The sequence below is a fragment of the Corvus moneduloides genome, chromosome 6 (assembly GCF_009650955.1).
Source record: "Corvus moneduloides isolate bCorMon1 chromosome 6, bCorMon1.pri, whole genome shotgun sequence".
NCBI lineage: Eukaryota > Metazoa > Chordata > Aves > Passeriformes > Corvidae > Corvus > Corvus moneduloides.
The window spans coordinates 62,302,422-62,327,305 of NC_045481.1; the positions used below are offsets into that span (position 1 = coordinate 62,302,422).

General features: G+C 46.4%; 1 protein-coding gene across 2 annotated transcripts in view; it reads right to left on the reverse strand.

The window, feature by feature from the left end:
* Positions 1 to 24,884, reverse strand: part of ABTB2 (ankyrin repeat and BTB domain containing 2) — a 111,651-nt gene that overhangs the window by 19,497 nt on the left and 67,270 nt on the right. For both annotated transcript variants that reach the window (XM_032111765.1, XM_032111766.1), the window contains exons 2-3: positions 19,501 to 19,647; positions 16,710 to 16,920 (exon numbers count right to left, since the gene is read on the reverse strand). In XM_032111765.1, the coding sequence (XP_031967656.1) occupies positions 16,710 to 16,920; positions 19,501 to 19,647 (358 nt within the window). The remainder of the gene's footprint in view (positions 1 to 16,709; positions 16,921 to 19,500; positions 19,648 to 24,884) is intronic.

Consider the following 24,884-nt stretch of genomic DNA (forward strand, 5'->3'; position numbering starts at 1 on the left):
AGACTTTATCACGGGCTTCCCCCCCTCCTTTGAGCTAAACCATGTTGCTTTATTTAGACATATCCAAGGAGGCCAAGCAGAATTTACAGCAAGTTTTAGGATAACTCTTTCCTGGAAAAGGTACTTTCATTAGAACAGCTTTGGGCATGACTGGCGCGTGGAATGCATGTGCAGCATCTCCAGGAGAAGCTGTGGGATCACAGACTTTCAGGGATACCCATCACAAAGAAATCATTCCCCCCAGTGAGTTCTTCTGAGGATTTCTAAGAGCACTGGGATCAGGATATTTTTGGCAGAGGGAAGTTAACTCTATGCAAAAAGGAGAGCACTCCAGAAGAGTTAGAAAATCACGTCATCCTTCCTCTGCATGGAGCACCTGCTAACTCAGGGGAAGGCAGTGGGGTTTCCCACAAAAACCAGCCATTCTATCCCATTCCTCCCTCTGCCTGTGTCCCCAGGAGCATCCAGTGAGAAGACTGCTGGAAAATCACAGAGTCCTACAAGGGCTCGGGGTGGAAAAAGCCCATCTTGTTCCAACCCCCCTGCCATGGGCAGGGACACCTTCCACTAGCCCAGGTTGCTCAGAGCCCCTTCCAACCTGGAGGGAAAAAGGGAAAAGGAGGAACAAAACGTTTTCCCTGCTGACCCACCTCTTCTCTGCTGTTTTTCATTGCCTTCTGTTCTGCTACAGCAAAACAAAGAGGGAGCCAACAGTGACAGCAACAGCAAGAAAGAAAAACCTTGTTCTTCTAAACATGGCTCTCCTTCTTCTAAAGCAGGAAAGAAAATCCTGTCCTCATGGAAGCAGGTGGGATTGGCAAAATTCACCTCCCTCCTGGCAGCCTGAGTCACACAGGCAGAGTCTGCCATCCTGGCCGTCCCCAGGCCTTTTAAGTGGTCTGACTGAACTAAAACACGTGGAAATATCACAATATTTATGGTCAGGGTGGGGCAGCCCACGGTAACCCCCCATGTTTGACTTGCAGGAATTATAAAGAGGCTCCCACAGAGAAGAATCCCAAATCTTTAAAGATCAGTGTGAGGTTTTGTAAGGGACTAAAAAATAAAAAGGACAGGTTTTCAGTGCAGTGAGCTGATGTTTGAATTTATTGCTGGAACCAAACCCTGTGGCTCAAAGTCACTGAGATGGAAAAATCCCAAGGATGGCAACAGAGTCGAAAAGGAATCGGAGTGAAGTCTCATTACTTGGAGAAGGGAAAAGACTCTGAGGCAAGACAGAGTATCCAAAACTCAAACCGTGCCATGCTGATGTGGAAAACAGTGGCATATTTACAATTTGGATTCTCAAACACTAAAACCCCTCTTCAAGCAGCAGGGAGAAAAATATCTCAGAGTACATAATTATACGTGAATAAAATAAAAACAAAGATGCTGATTTAGAGGAAACACAAAATTTTTGCTCCAAAATACAACCAGCTTCAGACAGGAGCTATTCCTCACAGATTCAAAAGTATTTTACAGAATTTTAAGATCTTCCCACATTTACAGCAGGAAAAAATAGGAACTACCACGCTGGGCCCCATTCAAGGATCATCTCAACATGTGCAACATCTTTCAAGACAGACAGTCCAGATCCTCACAGAAAAGGAAGAAGAAATTTAATCACATCCAACTGACCCCAAAAAGTGTTCTTCTGCATTCCCTTAAAACAATGACTGGCCCACATCTCAGCAGATAAGAGTTCTCGAATTTTAGTGGATCGTTATCAAGTTACTAAGGCCTTGGCTTGGCTATGCCCTGAGTTTAAAGAGTTATCCTGCAGTCAGACACTAATGGAATGAAAGCCATCTGGATAATATTATATTTATTGGGATCCTTCCTCCACCGAATCTGCCTTCAGAGTTTCCTCTGCTTAGAGAATATAAAATGGTACAAGAGTAATTTAAATCTAGAACTGGCAGCTCTGATCCTTCTTACCACAGACAGAAATAACACCCTTTTCCATCCTTTGCAAACCACGCTTAAAAATAAGGTGCAGCATCAGACAGGTTTTACTTCATGTTACTCCAAAGCACAGGAAAACTAAATTGGAGCTCACAAAAAAAAATAACATGAAGTAATCATTGGGAACTCACTATGAAACTTAAAAAGAGCTCTTAAGCCTATGGTTTATTTATTGTAATCACATTTTACAAACTTTACTTTACCAACAGGAAAAAGGTTCCATTTTCAGGCTGGAAACAAGCACTGGTGCTGCTCTGGAATGTGCCATGTGTCTCATTAGAAACACATATTTGTAACATCTGCAAAGCTGGGGCAGGAGGAAGGTTTCTAGAAAGGCAGAAAATAATGAAAACCAACTTTAAAGTGTATACAGTTGTTGACAAGAAGCAGATAAATATACATGATAGTTTATCTGTGACAGTATGGTCACAGTTATGGGATCAAGGATGTGACTGATTTCCATCTGTCCCCCCAGCCCCACACGGAGCTGTTAGGTCCCTGATGGACACGGAGGAAACACTGCTCCTGCTGCTGCTCCCAACTCCTCAGTGACCTAAAACTCTCTGTAAGGTGAAAACTACCACAAACAACTTGGGAGATGAACTGTTCTTCCATGAGTCTGGACCTAATTGCACTCCTGACCTCAGTTAATATGGAGCGAATCCAGGGGAGGCCATGGAGATGCTCTGAGGTCTGGAACACCACGGCTCTGGAGCCAGGCTGGGAGAGCTGGGATTGCTCAGCCTGGAGAAGAGAAGGATCCACAGAGACCTTAGAGCCCCTTGCAGGGCCTAAAGGGGCTGCAGGAGAGCTGGAGAGGGACTGGGGACAAGGGCCTGGAGCGACAGAGCAAGGGGGAATGGCTTCACACTGACAGAGGGCAGCGTTAGATGGAATATTGGGAAGGAATTCTTCCCTGTGGGGGTAGTGAGGCATTCTTGGAACAGATTCCCAGAGAAGCTGTGGCTGCCCCATGATCCCTGGAAGTGCCCAAAGACCAGGTTGGACAGGACTTGGAGCAGCCTGGGAGAGTGGGAGGTGTCCCTGCCCATGGCAGTGTCATGGAACGAGATCATCTTTAAGGCCCCTTCTAACCCAAACCATTCCATTATCCTGATTCCATGATTCCAACAGTGGCTCTGGCCAGGCCATCTACAGCAGATCCAAGCCTTTCCCAGCTCTTAAAAAAAGGTGACTGCCCTGGTTTGCAAGCACAGAACACTTTCCAGACAAGATCCAAGCAGTCCAACATGTGGAGTCCTGGTACCCAGGAGCCACCCTGAGGAGACCAACCCAGAAAACCTTGCCATGCCTGACAATTCCAGCAGCAAAGGGAAACACTGGCACTTTTTGGAGCAGGACATGAGCACAATTTACATGCATGAAAGGAATGAGCCTGTAACAGCACGTTAGGTGATAGTCAGAGATAGACACGGGCACAGAGCCAGAGTGGGGTGTCTGCTATTCTTGGACCAGCCTTGATCCTGTGGGCAGAAAAACCAAGAGGTAACTCCTACGGTGCATTCCAGCAGCTACACTGGCAAACTAACAAAATTAAAACAAAACAAACAAAATCCCATGCTACCTGCAAGCAGATTTACCAGGGGTCAGCGTGGTTCTTCGCTACCCGGGGCCGAGACTCCTGCTTCCCCAATTTTTTTTTTGCCCATTACACATAATTCCCTACAGCAGGAGCAGGATTGAGATAGCAGCCCTTTGAGCTATGACTTCAATGTGATTTGCCAACGTGCACATGTTAAAAGCATATGCTGGCTCTGGAGCCAAAACCAATCTGCCAGATTCAATCGCTGAACTCGTTCTCAGGGCCCAGTTGTAAAATCCTGACAGGGAGCGTTGCCACGCTCATGAAAACTGCCCGGAGCTCCCGAGCTAAAAGCTGTGTGAGCAAAGAGCCAGGAAGAGAAATCTTTTTCTGGAATACTGAGAGCTGTTCGATTAATTATAGCTGGAAAAGTTTGTTCAGTTAAACAAAGACAATTCTTACCGAGGCAAAGGGGTTTTCACAATAAACAGGGAAACGTTTCCCATTTACATCCCAGCACAAGCCAAAACCTAATTAGTGTTTCAAATAAGACATTTTAAAACACAGAATACTGGTATCTAGAGGCAAAACATTTCAAGGTTAGAAAGATGATGCTAAGATGATTCTTTCAGGACTAAGGAAAAGTTGATGAAACTCCTGTTTTTCTTGTGACTTGACTGAGGTCACACTCCTGTGAGCAGGGATGCCCTGTGTCTGTCAGTCACCCCGCTGCTGATGTCAGTGCTTTCTTCATGAAAACCCAAGGAATCTTTTGGCTTTTCACATTCCTGGAATCTGAGATGTTCCAGGAATTAATTTAGCATGAAGGCACTAAGAACACACCAACGCATTCGGGTTTGGAGCTCTCTTAGGCACAATAATGCAATGTGTGCTCTAAAATCAGGTACCCACTCCACCCAATAATGTCATTTAAGAGTCCATTTGCTTAAATAAAGGGCATTCAAAGCCCACAGGGTGTAGCATTTGTGAATGAACGGACAGCACTCCTCTCTCTAACAGTGCCAGGTAAGACACAAAATCTGCCATTAATCAAAGTTCAGAAGGAGGAGTAACATCACTGCTGGATCAAATAGACGCCAGTGTGGCATTTTTAAAGTTTCTTTAAATTATTATTTTGCAGGAGGACATCGCTCTGTCCTAATGGCAAACTGCTCAATGAACACATTTCCCCTGAATCTTCAAGGAGCTTCTGCTCTGCTCCTCAGTTCTTGTCTTAAAACACCGAAGAGCTGCTGTGCAGAATGAAGAGGAAGTTCCAGTGGTGAATGAATTTGTTTCTGCTTTTTACTGGAAAGCAGGAGGAGTTCCATGTTTGCATTTTGCCTTAAAAAACTGAATAAACAGTGCCACATAAGGGTACAGATACAAGAAATGCAAGCAAAAGTGTCCTGAATTCAAAGAAAACAATGGTTACAATGAAGTCCTTCTATGCCAGACTAGAAATCATCTCATTCTTCCATTTTGTGTTTAGGACTGCGAAACCTCCCAATTTCAAACTCTTTCTGTGGTTCTATCCCTGGGATTTTTATGGTCCTATCAATGGGCACCACTGAACCTAAACAGCACTGGGAATGGCAAACACAACAGCTTAACTCTGGGATCCTGGTAGGTGGATTTAATTGGCCAAGCTCAAATTCCTCCAGTTTTCAAATACCCTAAATTTAGAGCACGCATGCACTACATTTCAACACTTGGAGCTTCTCAGCAGATGCCACAAATTCCAGCTATTAAGTCTGCTTTCAGTGCCAGCAGTGCTGCTGAGCAGCCTCTTGCTTTGCCTGCTACAGGGTAGGAACTTCTACTGAATTTCAAATGAGAGCAATTAAAATACCTCGATGTATGGATGCAGGAGATCTTTCAGCAGGTCACAGTGTGGCCTAACCAAGAGCAATGCTGACAGGACACATGGAAAAAAAGCTCTTACCCTGGCACCCTCAGGACGCTGTGGCCAAATACCAGCACCAACAGGAGGCCAGAGGCATAACCAATACCCTCCTACAAAGCAGCTTGTCAAATTAGCAAAGCTTTCTATCTATTTCTCGTGGACTGTGAACTACAGAGTTGCAGATTTTATGCCCAGATGGCAAATGACTGAGTAAGAGAGCAGCAATGTTTGTTTACACCCCGACACCTGCAGCACAGGTAGATGAAAAAACCCAATTGTCACTCAAGTCTCCGCATCAAGTTATCTGTTACCCCATCTCTCTCTCCCTAAAAAGCCACACTCTAATAGTCTCATATTAACAGATGAGATAAACATTCTAATAGGGATAAGAGAACGAAGATTTCTTATGCTCAGATAAAACCTGCTCTTGCAACAGGCCCAACCTGGTTCGTGCTGACCATGGCTGAGGGTGCAGCACTGCGGTTCCTACAGGAACACGGAGGAATCTCAAGCTCCAGCTGCCTACCCAGATAATGACCAGCATGAAAAAACACTGATTTTTGCTTCTAATGCCAAATTGTAATGATATTTGCTGCCGCCAAAAAAGCAGCTCTAAAAGCCCAGGAGTATCAATGATTGGTAAGATAAAAATGACAAAGCTAAACATGAATTTATTCTAACACCATTGCACTCAATTCACATTGCACAATTATTCTTTTTCAGGTTTTTGAGGAAAATATCAGTGTTCTAAAATCTTCACCTGCTCGACACTTCAGTACCTGTTGCTCGAATAAACTGTTCTCCCAGCACCCAGTGCTCTGCATTCCAAACACCAAAAAAAGTCATCAATAAAATGTATGAGAGACATAGGACACACCTTTCTTCCCATGGTTTCTACCTCAAAAAAATCCTGAAGAAACATTTTTTGAGAAATAAACTGGTTTTCACGATATTTTCTTTGCAGCAGGTACCTCTGAGCCCTGACTGTGAGTGAAGATGTACAGAGCCAAAACTTTCCCAGTACACTGGGGCAAACTGTGCTCTCAGATTAAGCCAGTTTGGCCACTTGTCTTTAGGTATCTTGAGTGTCTCAGCACAGACAGTTCAGCAGAACAAAAGTGGCCCCAAAGTGTGTTAATTACACTATTGTAACTTCTTGTACAAGGAAAAATGGGATGCCCAGATGGAAAGTCACTTAAGGCACATATGTTTCTGTGATGTTCCACTGCACCAACTCTTCAGAGAGATCCTTCCTCAAGAATTTTGGCAGCCCCAACAGGGAACTGAGCACTGGCTACCTGGCACAGTGCAGAGCTGACAGAGGGAACTCTTAATCACTCAGTCTGGCTGCTGGGAGCAGGGTAATTACAAGCAGCTAAGTTCTGAGCAGGTTATATTAGCCCTGCTATAATTTCATGCTAACATGTTCCCATTCCTCTCAACTATTCCTCTTAGACCACCTTCTGGAACTGCATCCCAGACAACTCATCCTTTCCCACTGAAAAGGTCCCCAGTCCTGCAGCACCTGTCTCACAAGAGCCCCCTGTTTCTCTGGAAGGATCTTTTCCATTTCTGAACGAAGCCAAAGGGGTCAGGAATCCTTAACCAAATTCCTTCCAGCAGCAGAGAGTTTTCCAGCAAGCCTTGGAATAAAACCCTCCACCTTCTGCATCCCCCTTCTACTCCCTAGCCATTATGACAGACTTTCCAATCTTTCCCAGGAAGAGAGACCTGCAGGTACAAACTCTCCAGTGGAACTCGTTCGATTCCAGGCTGAAGTGCCCCTTCCAGCAGCATCACCAGCAAAGCACAGCCTGGTCCCTCCTCTCTCAGCAAACACGTTAGACCAGCACCCATGGGACCAACACCAGGTGCTTCAGCCCCAGAAGAATCTAAAACCAGGGCTGAATCAGCTCAGACACGCAGCTCATTTGAATAGGATTTGTCTTGCAGAGCAGAGGTGCTTTTTAAAACTCACAGTTCAGCAGCTGCTGTAAAAACCGTGTGATTAAAATGGTGCAGTTGAGCTCTGTAAGTGACCACGAGGTCAGGGCAGCACAGGAATGGGACAGGGAAGTGCAAACTGCCTCGAAAAAGGAAACCAAGCAGAGACACACCAACCTAGGATTACCCCAGGGAAAGCTTAGGTCTAATCTCCACGAGGTCAGAGAGAGAGAATGATTGTTGCCATTATCATAAATTATACCCAGAATTATTTACTCTACAGTGTAGCTTTGCTCTCAGCAATGTGTTACAAAGATGTCAGGAACAATAACAGCAAAACCCTCAACAACCTGCGAGCCCTGGCTGCTGCACAGCAAAGGCTCAGCATTGTATTTATTTAGTGTGGCCTTTGTTAAAGCACTGGCTCACTCCTTCCTCAGGAAACAGGCAAGTTCTGCAAGGGAAGGGCTGCAATTTAGTCCAATAGGAAACAATATTAACTTCAATTGGAAACAGCAATTACTGACAAAGGAGAAACTCGTTGGCTTGTTACCATCACTGTTCTTTGCACGGTGCCCAGAACTTTTCATCCCCAGAATTACTGATTTTTCGTTGTATCAGTCACAAGAGCACTCTGCTGGTATCAGGAGCCTGTCCTTAAGGATCTGTGTCTAGGAAAGACAGAGACAGGAAAGACAGCAAACCTGCAAGAGTCAAGCACAGAGATGCAGACTCTCAGTCAGTCCTCTACTATTCCCATAGGCACTGTCTAAAAGGTGGAAAAAGGTAGAAAAAGAAGCCAGAGGACTTTGCCTTACTCATTCCTGTGCTTCTATAACGCTTTAACAGCTTTGGTTTAGGCCTCCCTGGATTATTTGCCTTTCCATTTTAATGCTGGTTTGCTGCTCATCGTGAAGAGCAAACAACAAACAACTCACGGCCCAGGCTGCCCACAGGCACTGGAGATTCCTGGCTGCACCAGCCCAGAGACTCCAGGCAGCCAAGTTGCCAGGCTCCCACCTCCTTGCACCTTCTTTTTTATCTGAGCAGATGGAAAAACTCAAGAGCAGAAGCCAAGAACTCAACGTGGGCATCTCTGCAGCAGTTACAGTAATTATTGGAGCTGTAATTGCAGGGTGGTAGCACACACAAACTCACACACACACAGTGCCTGTTGGCTCTTCACTGCTGAACGAGACAGCCAGAGAGCACCTCTCCCCTTTTCAAACTCTTTTACAAACAGGGACCAGCAGTGGCTTTGGTCAGTGATGGCCTTTCTGGGGATTCCCACCCAGCACCGGGGTAAAAATCACTGTAAGAGCAGAAAATGGTGTTTTTCAAACAAATGTTTTGTAACTGACAGGACAAAGACAGTCAGACACCTCACACTTCTCCAGGGAGGTGGTGAGGACCAACCACTGCCTGCTGAAGAACCAGTTCCAGGGAACAAGGTATTGATTTCTGTCAAGTGGGAAATCACCAGGTGGAGAGATGTTAAGCAACTCTGAGGGCAAATACTGAAATTAGAACCACAGCACAGGTGGAGTTGGAAGGCAATTTTGGAGATCATTCATTCCAAACCCCCTGCTCAAAACCAGGGTCAGCTGAGCACACGAAATGGGTGGTTTTTCAGGTGTCCTGTCCCACCTGTACCAGTGACATCTGAGACATCTCAAACCACGAAAAATCCAGCAGCAAGGTCTCAAGACAGCCCAAAACCCTGACTTTTTGCCCCACAGCTTCACACACAGCTTTTATCATCAAATTTTTTTGCTCTTTTGCACCTGTAATATTCCCCCTGTCTCCTTGCTAGTAGTCTGCTCTGTGCTGCTCCATTTCATACGCACTGAGATTCTTCTCCTCCTCACAATTTTGCAGAGAATTTATATAATCTGTGTTTGTACCACACCCCTGCCCCAAACCAGAAAGATCAGAAGATGCAGGGGGGGCTCCTCTGGAAGCACTACAATAACACTACAAATTGCTAACAGCCAGCAACGTGGAAGAAAGGCTGGTCTGCCCCAGGTGTGAGATATGTAGAGGGGGAAAAAAAAGTAAAATTGAGCAGTGTTTGTTTATACAAACAACATAAAAGAGAAGGGGGAAAGTATCTAATTGAGAGTGGAGAGCACTGCCAGCTTCAGCAGTTACACTTGGATGGATTTGATCCTCAGGGTTTGCAATTAATTCCCTTCACCACTGCCAAGGTCATCGCTCGCACTGTAGTTCTGCAGTCTTTGAGCCAGAAAGAAATGAACAATCAAAAAAACAGTGATGAGACGTAAAACTGCCTCAAGAGGTGATGCCAGGCACAGGCAGGAGTATTCCAGGAATGGAAGCTAACGGGTGTTTGTCACCTACTGCCTTTAGCCATACTTGTTCTAATTCCCTTCCCCTTAATATTCCATGAACACTTCATCCTGGCTCTCTCTTCAGCCTTCTGCTTAAAATACCAGGAGCACCTATGCTGGAGTGCCACTTCCATGGGCTCTGACTCTGTCAAAATGTCATTTTTTTTGTTGTTTTGATCTAGAAGTTACTGCTGAATATGTGCTGAGATGTCCCATAAACAGCAGGAAGGTGAAAGCTGCTCATCATAAATGTGCTAAAGCTAGTGGCTCCTCTTTTTAGATGTTCTCAGATCTCAAGATTGTGGAATATATTCCATATATTGCAACTGTTTAGTGTGGGTTCAGCAAACAAATGATCCAGCCTAAGGCCAGGAACAGCACTGCCACTGAACAGTTAATTTCAGTCAATAGGTACATGTGGGTTGCAGCTTACTGGCCTCTGAAATAGAGCTGTTCATGCCCTCTCCTTGTGAATGAACACCTCAAAATCACAATTAAGGCTGACATTAACTGGTGAAAGTCAGAAAAATGCAGGGCAACAGCCTCTCCCCCTGTGTTGGTCAAGGAAGTTGATCTTACCTGTTTATAACCTTTTTATTCTCCCAATAAATCCACCAGACTAAGCTTTCATGGATAGCAAATAGCTTTTTTTTTCCTTTTAAAAGGGGGGCACGTTTTTATGGGCCCTGTCTGCACAAGCAATGCCCTAATGGCACAGTTCAATGTAAGGCTTCCTTCTCTTTCCCCCTATTTAATCACTATATTCCTTTCCAAACAGCTCTGGGGGAAAAAATAAAATCGATGGGCTGTGGCATGGGGATGGGGCTGGAATATGTGGACACATCTTTCTGTTGACTTCAGGGATACTCTGAGTGGATTTAAGTGCTGTTAAATTCTGCATGATCACAGCATTTTGCTCTCTCAAGGCAAATGACTGGATCAGGGTCTACTTTTATTACTCCTGTATACCTATTTTTGCATGGCGAGGCAGCTGCAGACGGGATGGAAAGATACTCAGACCTCTCGGACAAGAGACCCCAGAACTTGTTTTATTGCAGACCTTTTCAAAGGAACTAAGTGTATCAAGTTCTGCTCCTGATACTGCATGGAAACAATAGGGTATGGCTGTAAAATAAAAGAATTCAGACATAAATACATTAAATTGGAATTAGGAAAGACTAGGCCACAGATAAATCTAAAAAACAGGCAATGATGTAGCTATTGCACTTAATAAAATTCCATAAACCTGCAGTTAAAAGGAACAGAGGGGAAAAAAGCCTCATGACAAATCAGTGAGAGTCTGGAAAGATCCATCTGGAGAAGAGATTTGTCCTGAAAAGCCTCAACCAGCTCTGAAAGTAGGGATTTCTCTCAGGGATATTGAGGATGCAGCTCAAGCAAACACAGGTCTCAGCAGCAGGATCTGCAGGTTATTCCTGATTTTCCTTCCTTTCCTGCCAGTTGGATGCCCATGCTATGCCAAGCAGGACTTTTTGGAGACAATTCCCATTAGTAACTGGGCCGTTAATATTCTCTTTATTCTGAACTGGTATCTTTCCATAAATGTGATCCATGTGACCAAAGCACTCCTGTCTCAAGCAATTCCAGAATTTAGTTGTGCCAGGCATTTTCTGAACACAGGGGAAGAACCCAGTGAACCATGAGGGAAGGAGCTGGAGGCTCTAATTATTTCTAATGATGCACCTAGAAATCACCAAGTAAAAAGGAACAAAGTAAGATCAAAGCCATGCTTCTTCAAAACATGAAATTTAGGACATATGATGAGGAGACCACTGGATGGTCCCTGGGGATTCAGAAACAGCTATGGCACAGGGGCTCTTTATGCACTGACCACTGCAAATCAATCAATCAGTCCACCAATCAATCCTGCTTGGGCAGGATTTTGACACTGTATCAGGAAGAATTAACTTCGACCCAACTCTGCTTTCTGTTCCAGACAAAGTTAAGCTTAGATTACACACAGGACAAAAACTACAAAGTGTTGCAGCCACTGATGATTTAAATCAATAGCTCAGATGTTGGCAGAAGAGAGCATTTGAGCAAATGGTGCTGAAAAACAGCATGGAAAGGCTACAATCTTTCCTTCTGTAGCACTGATACATCTTCCTTCAGAATCAGATGCATTTTTCACCCTTTCCCAATAAATAACTTCTCAGAGCAGGCATTGCTGGGAATACTCCACAGGGAAAACCCAAATGGGCAGTTCAGCTCCTTCCTCTTCTGCCCAGCTAGTGTGGCACAGAGGAGTCCTTTTTTCCTGCCTGACCCTCCTGAAAAACCTGGTTTGCATGTTTATCCTTTGGCTCTGGATCATGAGGGGTAACAGATGGAATGGGAGGACTCCTGTTGGAAGCAGAAAATGAATTCAGGTCGCTTTTGAGCCTGGTAGGTAAGAGCAGCCACGGAGCTGAAAGCAAGATGAACAGCAGCCTTCCTGAAGGATTTTCTGTGACAAGGGAGAAACTGAGTGAGCCCAGGTTTGTTTACAAGCAGCAAATCTGGAGCCTGCACATGGCAAACAGAACGAAGCTTTCTTTCTTACGAGGTGGCCCCCGTAGTTGGCTTCTTGCAGTTTTCCAGCTGAAGAGCTGCGAGTTCCCTTTAAATTGGCAAGCCCCAAAACTTCACTGCTGGCAGCTGACAAATCCTCCATCAGCTCTGGAATTTCCCCGGCGTTTTGCTGGATTTTCACTGACAGGCTCAAGACGGGTACAGGCTGTGGGCTTCTGCTGATGTAAATTGTTTTATACTCCCTGATGTTTGGAATAAAATAATGCACCAGCCAACTCAGACAACATGTAAAACTTGGCACTGCTGCAACGTGGACAGCTTGGAAAGGCCTGACATGGCTGGAACCATAGGCCCTGATGGACAAGCCTAGAATTAGCTCCAGAATGTTCTACAGACCAACAGGACCAACAACAGATGAAAATTTAGAGGTTTTTTAACAGGGCAGCTAGAAGGGGAGGAAGCCCAGCCTACCCAAACCCACAGCTGCACAAGGAAGCAGGATCCAACTTTTTTGCCTGTTCTTAGGTATTAGATCACGCTGACTTTCCAACAATAAATGCTAAAGGCACATGATAACCAAAGGGAGACAGGATGAGGGCAGTCAGTGGTGTCTATTCCCAGCTTAAAGGCTGGACCACTATCCTGGCCAAGTAATTAACCCAGGGCAGAGCAGTCCATTCAGCAGTAAAATGAGCCTAAATATTGACCTCGATTTGGGCTCTGTGGGAGCTGACAAATACTCCCCAAGATATGCATCACTGCCAGAGCATTCCTGCCTTGACACACCACTAAAAATAAAACAAAGGCTTTATATCCCACTTGGGGAGAAGTGAAAAAGGAGAAAGGAACTTCGTTTCCACCTTTGAATGGCTCTTCTCAAGTCACAGTATCCCAAACAACCCCAGCAAACAGCTCTGGGACATGAGCTCACGCTGCAGGAGTGCTCCCAAGCTCAGCCAGCCTGATGGAAGCAACGGGAGAAATCCCAGAGGAGGAGCAGAGTGAAGAAATCAGGAGCGCCACATGTCTGGTCCAAAAACACATCATCTGACCCCCAACATGGACTAGGATCTCAGAGAAAATAAAAGTATCTTACTGCCCAGCAGAGCCCTTTTTTGCAGCAGCACAGACAGAGCTCTGCTGACACGGAAAACCTCCGAGCCTCTGGGCACTCAGGTGTATCCTCACTGAGCTTGTGCTCACCTCAGGGTCTAATTCCTTCACCAAAATATTGCACAAGTGGCACTCTGTGTTTGCAAAACGCTTCCTCAGGTGTCCTGTTTGACCCCAAACAGCAGATGGTTTGTTGTCTGTGCAGCAAACAAGGTCATTCTGGGGTTCCAAGTGGGCCATGGCTCGGTTGCACAGCGAGCAGCTGCATTCACTTTGGAAATGCTGCATGTTTTGCCTGAGATATCCGAGTGCTTTCTAATTCTGCCTCTTCTCCTCCTCCTGCTTCAATGCCTTCACCTGAAGGTGCCAGAAGCAAACATCACCAAGCCACAAACTCTGCAGAGTTTCAGCCTATGGGATATCCCACACCATCCACATACTCCAGAGAGCTCTAGAGATGACTCCATCCTCCATGACTCCATGCTGCAGCACTCTCCAGCTTCCTCCCCCTCAGGTCTTTTGCCAAGGTGTTCAGCCTGGATGAAAACCCACTCGTGTGGGTTGAAACTGGCTCTGTTCACCGGGCTGCCTCAAACCTGCAAGTGTGCCTGTCTGCTTTCATACCTTCTGCAGTTTGCTGCAGGGTAAGCTCAGAAGCTCAGCCAGGCTTTTAAAAGCCCTTCACGGCACGTGACAGCCTCCATTAGGGCATGGCTCCAGAACTGAATCCTAGGCTTGCCTTCATGCTGAAGGGAAGACCTCCCAGACCCCACGGTGCTATGGTTTTCACAGCAGTCTGCAGCGCAGTGTGACACATGGGGAGCCAGAACGAACAGCAGATTGCCAGGCCTGTGGATTAACAACTGCAGCTCCTTCCACTGACTCTGTGTGGCTCGTGGACCTTCCCAAAAATCAGATTTTTCCAAGTCTGCAGCTCTAACAGCCACCCCCTCCTCTCTTTGCTCCATTTCAGATCAATTGATTTACAGATTTAGGCAGGAGGGTGGGGACTGAGGCACGAGCAAAGGCAGAACAGGTCAGCGTTATTGTCCTTGCCTGTGACCGGGATTTTCCCAGCAGAAAGCGAGCTGGGACTGCAGTGCACGGAACACGTCTATTCCAGAAAGTGAGCACACACACACACACACACAAAAAAAAGCAGTGCCCAGTTTGCAGCTGATTTAGCACAGCTCAGGGAGGAATAAAAGAACGGGGCTGCACAGCCTTGCCAAGTCACATTAGGTGAATCAGTGCCCTCGTCTCTCACGCCACGAGTCCGGCGTCTCGCACCAGCCGCGGCTGCCTCTCCTCCTCAGCCAGGAGAGAGCAAAGCACCTCCTCTGCCAAGTGCTGCCAGCAGCACTCATCCCACTGCCCCTGCAAGACACGTGCCCAGAGCTCGGGACAGTGAGGCACAGACAAACACATCCTGGAGCAACCCAAAGGCAGGGTTTGGGTGGGCAGTATTAATTTCATTTCCAGCTTCCATAAATTTTTCAAAGCCAGTCCTTTAAGTGCTCACGTTGTTTTTTCCTTTTTTTTTTTTTCCTTAATGTCAGTTTTTGCTCCATTTTAATATATCCTCTTTAATTTCCTTTACAGCTAAGTACTGGTCAGAAAAAAATGGCAGAAATTTCCCTTACCCCAGCTGTTGTAGGATCTAGTGCGGATTTCAAAACAGAATAGAGCTGCAGCCTGCATTCCAAAAAAACTCCGGTGAACCATGTGAAGAGCATTGTTTAGGAGCAATTGGAGAGATAACTGCTCTCCTGATTTAACTCATTTATTATCCCCAGTGTATAAAACACGTAGCTGCAGTAACATCATTACACTGAGAGCACTGAAAAGAACACAAAATAGAAAGCCTAATCTACATTTCTGGTATGAGCTGTTCAGCAGCCTCAGCTGTGCCACTGTGGGAACCAGTGGCACGACTTTACACAACCTGGCCTCAGGAAAACTCTTTTTTCTGCACAGTGTGCAAAATAAACAGCCTTGCACTAGGGTAGGGGTAACCTTGATTAAGGTTAGTGAGCCCAAATAACTGAGCTACCAGCAGCCATGGTCCTTTCTATTCCTATTTTATTCAAGTTAACTCCTTTTGATTCTTCATATGTGTACATCAGTTCCCTCTTTTTGGAGAGTTCTGCTCTTTTTGGAAAGATTTCAGGGGAGGATCAAACAGAAAGACAACCTTTTTTAATTTTGTAATTAATTATTTTTGTTATTTTATTATTGTACTACCATTTCATACCGATTTCAGAAGCTGGGGCTGAGTACAGTAAAGTCAAAGGTGGGAAGAAGAAACCATGTTATTTAGAAAGCTGCAGAGATGTTCTCCTTTCCCTCACCTGTCCAGCAAGCACTTTGCTTTTTTGTTTTGTGAGTATGGCCTCAACACACCAATGCACTGGGAAACCCCCCAACCAAGGGCTGCTTTTGGGAAAGGCCAGGATAGAGCCTTCCCTCACCCTGATGTCCAGCAGGCTAAAAAGACATCCAAAAAGCAAGCTAAAATAAATAATGGATAACCAGAAACCAGAACTTCCCATTTAAGATTTCTGAAATAAACAGAAACTTGGATGTGCACTTGGAAAGTGGGGAAACAAGTCTGGAGTGGCCTGGATCTCCCTGCAGAAGGCAACTGGGGAGCAGCAGCTGCCTGACCTGTCTAGGAACTCAGCTCTGAGGGTTCCTCAGCTCTCCTGTGCCACCAGCCTGTCAGGCAGCCTGCCAAGGAGCTGGGCAGGAAGGAAACCAGGGAGGCTTCCAAGAGAAAAAACATCCCACTGGAAAATTTCTGACCGCTGTAATAATGGCCCTACTTTGAGAGTTGGTTACGAAGCTGGCAGAAGGCAGGAGACCCACTGCCTTCCCTGGTTACTTCCTGGCTTCCTACAGAAATCTCCTTCTACTCCAGACACACAGCATCAACTGAAGCAATCCTTAAGCAGGATGTCCATAAATCCTCTGAACCCTCCCCACAACGAACAGCGTTGCTCTTCCCCAGAACTCTGACAATTGTTAACTGGCGCCGTTCAGGAGGTAACATTTTCTTTGGGAAGGCCTTTCCTGCTTTAGGCAACCACATGTACTTTTGGCAAGGTCTCCAGACAAGCCCTGTTGGCAGCACGCAGCCTTATGCCTCGCTCGGAAAGATTGCACGAAAAAAACAGCTCACTTTCCAGCTCCAATTCCAAGGCTTCACAAACTTGGCAGGGCTGACAACCTAATCTGGCCTGGCTGCAGGAATAACTGATGCCTCATAGGTAGCATCCCACAAAACTGCCCTGGAAGCCCAACCAAAGGAGCCCTTTCAGCCTGCTCCGGCCCCGCTCCCAGCTCACCGACCTACCGCTCATTGCTCAGCGTCATCCTCGGAGGGTCCAGGTTGGGATTCTCCATGGATTCCATCTGGGGACAGCGTAGGAAGTAGTAGAGGGTGTGGAGGGCGTCAGGGGACCAGGAGATGGGCTGCTGCTGCCGGGTCTGCCGGACAGGGCTCATGCCGGGCCGGATGGTGTTCAGGCACTGCATGTGGTGCATGGCTCGCGAGACCAAATCACCTGCACACACACACACACACAGAGAAAATACAAAATCATCTCTTTACAGTGCTTTTAATCACACTTTTTGAACAAGTCAAAACTCTCACAGCCCAGAGGAATGTTTGCTGTGTGCACAGAACCTCCTCCACGAAGGCAGAAGGGTGTCCTGTCCCTCAGGCTGCCACTCCACAGCACTTGCTTTCAAAGACCAAGTTACCAGTTAGAAAACGTGAAATTAAACACTTCCCAGTTACCATGCGTTCTTTGCAGTGAGTTTGCTGGGTTACTGCTGGTTTTCTCCTCTTTCCACCCACAAATACCAAGTTTTTTTACCAGCCTGCAAAAACTACTGATGTCTTTGTAAAATGTCCTCTGCCCAGCCTGGGAGCGACAGTTTCACAGGGCAAAGTCAGTAGCACCAACACTTCACTCTTATTTTTGTTAGGACGTTGCTCCCATTTCTTCCAACTGGGTCATGCTGTTCTACCCTGCTGCCCAGGAACCTGAGACAAATTAGGGACATTACATTCAAGGCAGAAACCCCTTCTTTTAGGGGTCTGCTGCTCCCATTCTCACTCTAGCTGCAGGTTTCTCCAGAACGGCAAGACCTGACTCTCTTATTAAATAAAAAGCCAATCTTTATCATGCTGGCTGTCTCAAGCTGTGCCAGAAATTTGTCCTTCAGCACTGTAAGAAGCTCAGTCCAGGAGGTCTCTGGGCTTCTCAGTCCTCTTGGTCTTTGAACTAGAGCCAAGCTGCCTCCATGTCGGAGCAGGGTGGACCTGAGAAGGCCTGGAAGGAGGTGACCTGGATTACACAGTTGCACTCAGAATGTTAGGACTGCAGATTTTTAAAAAGTTCTCAGGGCAAGGACCCCAAAGCTGGTCTTTTTGCAATAAGCTTGCCTTAGGCACAACCCTGTTTACTCTCCTTGTGTTGTGGTGCATTACAAACTCCAAAAAAGCTTTAAAAGCTTCATCTCTGAGTAGTGTGACTACCAAGCAGTGAGCTGAATTATTACTATACTTAGCTAGGATCTGTTTTTTCCTTGGGAGAATCTCTGCTGCTTTATGCTTTACATTCCCCTCAAACCCTCACAGGAAACATTGCTCTATTGTGTCCAAAAGTTACAATACTGGGAAAGGATGGAACCGAAATAGTCGCCCCATCACAAAGCTGGCTCCTGGGAAAGCGCCCTGAGCTTAGCAGTGCCACGTATCTTTTAGCAACACCTCCCTCTGAAATTCTTGGGAAGTTATTATTTGTTCATTTATATCTAAAAGCAACACTGAATTTTCCAGCCAGAACCCCTGGGGTTCTACTGTTACACAGGAGAAAGCCCCACAAAGCTACTGTATGTCTAAACATGACATTTTTTAGTGGTTCAGACCAACAGGGTATTAAAAATCTCAGTTTGCAGTCTAAAGCCGTGCCACTCCTTTGTTGTACAGCACATTCAGCTTTAAGGACCCACTTCAGAATAATAAAAAAATCCTTCTAACAACTCTGCCTTTCCACTTCAGTAGCTCCAGGATCCGCACGTTTTACGAGAGCATCACGGATCCTCCAGCGCTGGCTGGTGCTAACACAGAAGTCTGCACGGTTTACAGCAGAAATGCATCTGGAATTCAAATTTTCAGCTCAGAATAACGATCCTTCTCCTTTGCACACTCACTCTATTCTTCTGGCAACGGGCAGCAACGTCTTAAAAAAAAGCAGGCAACTGTATCAGGAGACCCATTCACTGGATGGACTGACCAAGCTGGCCAGGCAGGGACGGGGGAAGAGGGAGAGAGGAAGCTGTATTCAATCTCAGGCCCTCGCTACAAATGTTCTCTTGTGTTCCAGGATAAATAGAGGTGTGTTAAAGGAATTTGAAAACCTCAAATTAAGGCAGGTTGCAAAATAAATGGTGAAACCCACAAACTCCTTACTGGCCCTGGCATTCATTAGCATTCAGATGGTGCAGGCTGAGAAAGTGATGCCAGCAGAAACGGTGCAAAGGAAAAAGTAGACCAGGAAAACACAAATCATTTTTGTTTACTTTAAAGGGGCCTTGTGAGTACTCTAGGAATGGAACATTTCATTTGGTCAGCTTTTAAAAAAAAAAAGGGGGGGGGGGGGCGGTTTGAACAAGTTTTTGTTACCAGAGTACTCTTAGATTTTTTTTTTCCTCCGCTTTTTGCTTTTTAAGTAACCAAAAAGCTTTTCCTTGAATATCCTGGACATTTCCACTGCAGAAACACTAACAAAGAGAACCCTCTCTGCCATCTGAGGGAGGTTTGCTGTGCTCCACAAATGCACAGGAGAGCCTCCAGAGGCATCTTGTAAAGAGCATCCAACTTTAGTTGGCAGTAGCATCCCTACAAAACAAAAAAAGGCGCATCCTACACCTTTCCAGGTGAATTAGACACAAAGCAGACTAATGAGACCAGCTGATTTCCATAAACAGCACCACCAGAAAGTTAAATCTCACCCAACCTTAAACGCTGCTCACGCTGCCAACAGCGGCAGCACTCCTGCTGCCCTCAGCAGTGGAGGGATGGGCTCTCCTGCTCTGCTGGAAGAATCCTGTGGTTGATTATATCCCAAACTTACTCAGTTCTGAGATGCTCCCGACGCACGTGGCCAGCAGGGACTGCTCCAGGGTCCGGAGTTCCAGCTGGGCGTAGGCGTCGGCCCGTCCGTCGCTGCACACCGAGCCGTCGTGGTAGGGGCTGAAGTAGGCAGGGAGGGACAGCACACCTGGGGCAGAGCACACAGCAGACCTCTTACAAATCAGCCCACATGTGTGGAAAAGCAAATCCCTCCAGGAGGGATGCAGAACTCGCGCCTTTCTCCGGGAATTTCGGAACAGTTCAAAGGGAATCAAACGGCGCTGTGAACACTGCTGGAATGGCTGAAACAGGCTCCAGGGAGTAAGGCTGGATGTTCCTACAGCGTTTAGGAGCTGGAAACAAATTGCAGTCGAGATAAAACTACATGAAAAGCTGTGGTGAAGCCTCTGCTCGTGTTTATACAACAACTGGCTCGCTGCTGAACAGCTGTATGCAGATGCCCAGATAGAAGGGCCTGATCTGGAGAGATGTGGAATATAGCCTGGAGTCCACCCCATCCCTGCAACCCTGCAAACAAAACCACGGGCTGTGCCAGCCCTTTGAACCTGCCAGGCAGTTTCAGGTGCTCAGGCTGTGGTCTCTGCATGCACACACCTCTGGATGCGCCAAGCGACGCCCAGGAGTTCTGAGGTTGCCTGTGTTTGCACCTCTGTAAATGACCCCTGTGTGTGATGGAGAGATTAGACAGGTAATTACACTGCACGGCTTTACCACACACAGCTCCTCTCCTTGCACACAGCAGTGTGGATGCACAGCAACTGATTGCTCCGTGTGGCACAGAGAAAAGAGGGAATGTGGCCTCTGGAGCGGGTGTGAGGCAGGGAGCAGGGTGCATGTGACAGAGGCTGGGGTGGGACAGTGACCTGCCCTGTCCAGTGACACCCTGGGGTAGATCTGGTACCACTGCACCCACAGGGCAGGTGGACTCCAAAAAGCCACCTGCAGTCACTCAGCCAGTGTTCCTGCCCCATTTTTAATTATAGATCCATCCCGCAATTCCAGCAGCACCTCCTGGCCCAAACTTTCCACAATTCCAGACAATGGTCACTCAGAGCAGCCACGACTGCCTGTGCTCTTAGCCTGCTGCATATCCTGTATTTCTGATTTTTAACTTTGATCCACAGCAATACAGTTCAGCTCGAACCCACGTTTCCTTCCACCCTCACCTCCCGACCCCGGGTCAGCCTGGGATGTGGAGATCCTTTACTCCTGTGGCAGTGACCTCCTGTCACAGAGGTGCTGTGCATTGTTGCCCAACAAAACCCTGCAGCTCATTGTGCAAGACCCTTTGTTTCTTTGTCTTGATGTTTTCTTTTGAGATTTTACACTGGATTGATCTCTCCTACCCTTTTCACATCCTCTTTGCATCCTGCTTGGTGGTAAAGCCAAGGGCTGCATCAAAAACTTCCTGGACATGATGAGAATAAGGGAATGATTTATCCTGTTGTGCTTCTTCACTGTACATCACTGTTAGTTAATGGAGAACACTCTGCCAGTGCCCTCTTAACCTGAATAATTAGGAAGTTGAGGCTTTAAGAGCTACCAGAAGGCATGCATGCAAACGAGGAGAGCTTTGCTTTAAATACACTATACAGAACCCAAGCCACTTCCTTTTCCATGCCAAAGCTATGAAAGGATGTTTTAGAGACATATGGATTGAATTTATGGCAGAGGGAGAATGAAAACAGCCTGATTTGTCAAAACTTTCAAATAGAGGCACATAATTCTACAGAGGCGAAAACAGAAACTGGCAGCTCCACTGCTGAGCCCGGCAGAGGGAAAGAAATGGGGCACATTTTCTCTGCCAGCCACTTTCAGTTGGTTCTGTTTTCTAACAAGGAATTAAAAATAAAAGGTTTGCAGAACGCTTTGGCTCGCAAAAGGCAACAACATTTTCTCAATTTTCCAGTTCACAGTTTGCCAGGTGGTGCAAGGAAAACAGGGAGGATTTATTTACCTTTGGAAAAATGACTCATCCAAGATTGCTGTGGGACAAGATTTATGCTGTCACCTGCCTTGGTACAGCTGAGGAGCATCCTCTACGTACCAGAGAGGAATAAGGAATTTACCAAGACTTCGGCCACGTACCAAAGCCCAGTGATGCCACTGGGGATTTTCCCTGGAGTCGGAGATGGGGATGAATCAGGCTCTAATGAGGTAAGGATTCGAAGTCTGGCAGGTCTCCATAGGTACGAGCAAGGCTGGGAATGAGGACACACCTCCCAACACTGATTGTGAGGCAGCAGGAAGCACAGTAGAAACGTACCCCACAACTATTCTATCTTGCAGCACCCTCATCAGGATTTCCTCTCTGATCCGCTTCCAGTAACTCCGTAGAGTTGGAAAAGCATCCTCTTTGCTCCTCAGATGAGAAAATCAGGCACAAGGACATCTGCAGTCCAGCTTTGCCCAGTGATAATTAGGAACAGGACTTAATCTTTAACAATAATTTTTAAATCCCTTTTGTTGGTAACAGACAACTGCCTTGTGCTGATTATTTATATCCCAAACTATGGGTCTTGCTCTCCTGCCTCCCAAATAATGGAATTTTCAGTCAAAAGCTGTTACAATGGTATAAACCATGGGGCAGTTTCTGCCTGGCATTCACTTTCCTGCATTTTTGTATTAGTGGCAACGCTGCTTTTAATCATGACTAGCAAGATAAGCAAAAATGCAATAGAAATAAACTAACCCATGTCAAAACACCCTCTGTTTGATATTCGCCTTTATTTCCTGGCTTTCCCAAAGTGTGTTTTCCCCACGAAACAACAATGTGAAACAGCACATAATTACTGTGCAGGAATGAACCACTTGGGCAGGTTTTTTTAAATTAAGATTTTAAGAACAGGATCGAAGCCCAGGTGGAGTTAAGGAAGGACTATGAATTTGAGCGTGGCTTAGGACCTCAGGAGCAGGAGGAGCTCAGAAGTCATCTCTGGAATGGCCTGATTCTCGATTAAGGCATGGCTGGGTAACAATTTGTTCCTGATCTTTCCATAGCCTTTGAAACAGCAGCTGGAAATAAAGCCATGTTTATTCTACCTCAGTTAAATACGAAACCTGTTCACAAGCACTTGCTGCCAACGCTCTTAAAAGGCAGTCACGACTGGGTGAGTTCCAGTTAAACAGTTCCTTAAACTCAAATTATTCTGCTTGCCTAAAGAGTTTGAAATTGTTGTCCGTAATCTGATGCTTTTTAATAGCAACTGAAAATGTTTCCAGTCGGAGCAAGATCCAGGGAAAAGTCTGTTCACACTCCTGGACATCTTTCTGCTTTAAGAGGTGCAGCAGTTCTGAGGAGAGCTTTGGCTGTAACGTGACGGCTCCCACGAGCGGGGCTGGGCAAAGCTCTTGTGTGGTTTCCAGCACATGCTGGAACACCTCTGCTCTGGAGACAGGCTGGGAGAGCTGGGAACGTTCAACCTGGAGAAGGGAAGGGTCCAGGGAGAACCTAGGGGCTCCAAGAGAGCTGGAGAGGGGCTTTGGACAAGGGTGTGGAATGCCAGGACAAAGGGGAATGGCCTTAAACTGATGGAGGGTGGGTTTAGATGGGATACTGGGAAGGAATTCTTCCCTATGAGGGTGGTGAGACCTTGGCACAGTTTCCCAGAGAAGCTGTGGCTGCCTCATCCCTGGGAGTGTTCAAGGCCAGGTTGGACAGGGCTTGGAGCAACCTGGGATAGGGGAAGGTGTCCCTGCCCATGGCAGAGAGGTTGGAACTAAATGATCTTTAAGTCCCTTCCAAGCCAAACCATTCCATGATTCTGTGATTCCCCAAGCTGGATCCAGTTCCTCAAGCAGGACAATTTCTGCGAGGAACCCCAGGTCCATCTCTGAATGTCCTCATAATTCAGAGGCTGGCATCAAATTCTGCACTTTTGATCTCAAGATACAGGCGAATGCAGACCTTTCCCTGAATTTTGTCCTGAGACTGGAACATTTGATTTTCCAGCTACCCACGGCACCTTCACAGTCCACACCATTTGCATGCCACGTTCATGCAAAGGGACTTGCCATCAGTTTTACCTTGTTGTAATGGTTTTCTCTGGGCTTTCCCCAGTCTGGACCCTTGATGTTGGCAGACAGCTTCCTAGAGATTAACCCATCAGCCATTTGATGGCTTTCAAACACTTATATGACGACTTAAGAGGTTAAGATGGGGCCACTCACAAGTGGCAAAGGGCCAAGGAGACTTGGCTGGAAAGCACTCAAATTCTGCTGTCTGGGATTCCTCATGGAAATTGCCCAGGGTACGGATTCCCTTATTCCAGAAACGCACTGGCTCTGTTCACGACAGATTAGGCAAAGAAGCAGGAATAAAATTAGGACAGGGATATACATCATAAACTACTTTTTAAAAAAATATAAACCCCACAAAGTGTATGGGACAATACAATATGTCATTTATACCTGAACACTTCCATAAAACAAATCAGAACAATAGGAAAAAAAGCATCTATTTGGCCAAACCAACCAGAAAGCCCTCGGAAAATTCGAAATCATCTCTATACATTATAAATTATTCCTAAAAGCCCCATGTGTGAAACCAGGAGTGCTGTGAGTACGCTTGAAAAACGCATTAGGAAACCAAGCAGGCATCCCTGCACCAGTGTGCTTTTGCAGTGTTTGGCTTGGGATAAATTCCACAAGAAACATTCCAGGGGGTGGGAACAACGGCTGATCCCTGTGAACTGACACGGTGGAAGGCCAAAGTTTTGAAGGCGGGTGGTGATGACCTGACTGGGCTGGAGTAGCCAAATCCCACCGATTCCAATGGAGCCGGGGGAAACCGCGGCCAAGTGCAAGTGCAGGTCCCGCGCTGGAACGCGGCCATGACATGGGGACGGCTGTCACCTTGCACAAAGTCCTGCAATTCTTCATGGCCAGGAGCATTCAAGGCTCTCCTTGTTTTCTGTTCCCCGCTCTCCCACACCACACAATGCCCTGCAGCTCCCTCTTGCCAATCAGTTCCGAGTGCGGAGCGCCAGCAGGAATTAACGTGCCAGCTCCTGGAGCTCCTTTTCTCCTCGCTGACCTACCGCTGCTAGGAAAGCTCGACCCTCCTTCATTTTATGAAATGAGATGGGATCATTTGGACAGAACATAAACAAACCCCTCCAAAAAACAGCAACCAAAGTGTTCCTGATGGAACTCCCTCAAAATCTAAACACATCAGGCTCTGTAATCAACTTGCAGCCATGCTATAGATGGTGAGAGAGGCTTGTGATCAGGGAACAATGCACCTAATTGCTCACATATAGGAAAAGAGTGTGGCTTCTGCTAGAAAGCAGGCAGCCATCCTGCCCAGTTTGTCAGCAGTAAGAAAAATCAAACGCAGTTTCTTATATCTGCATCCACATTAAA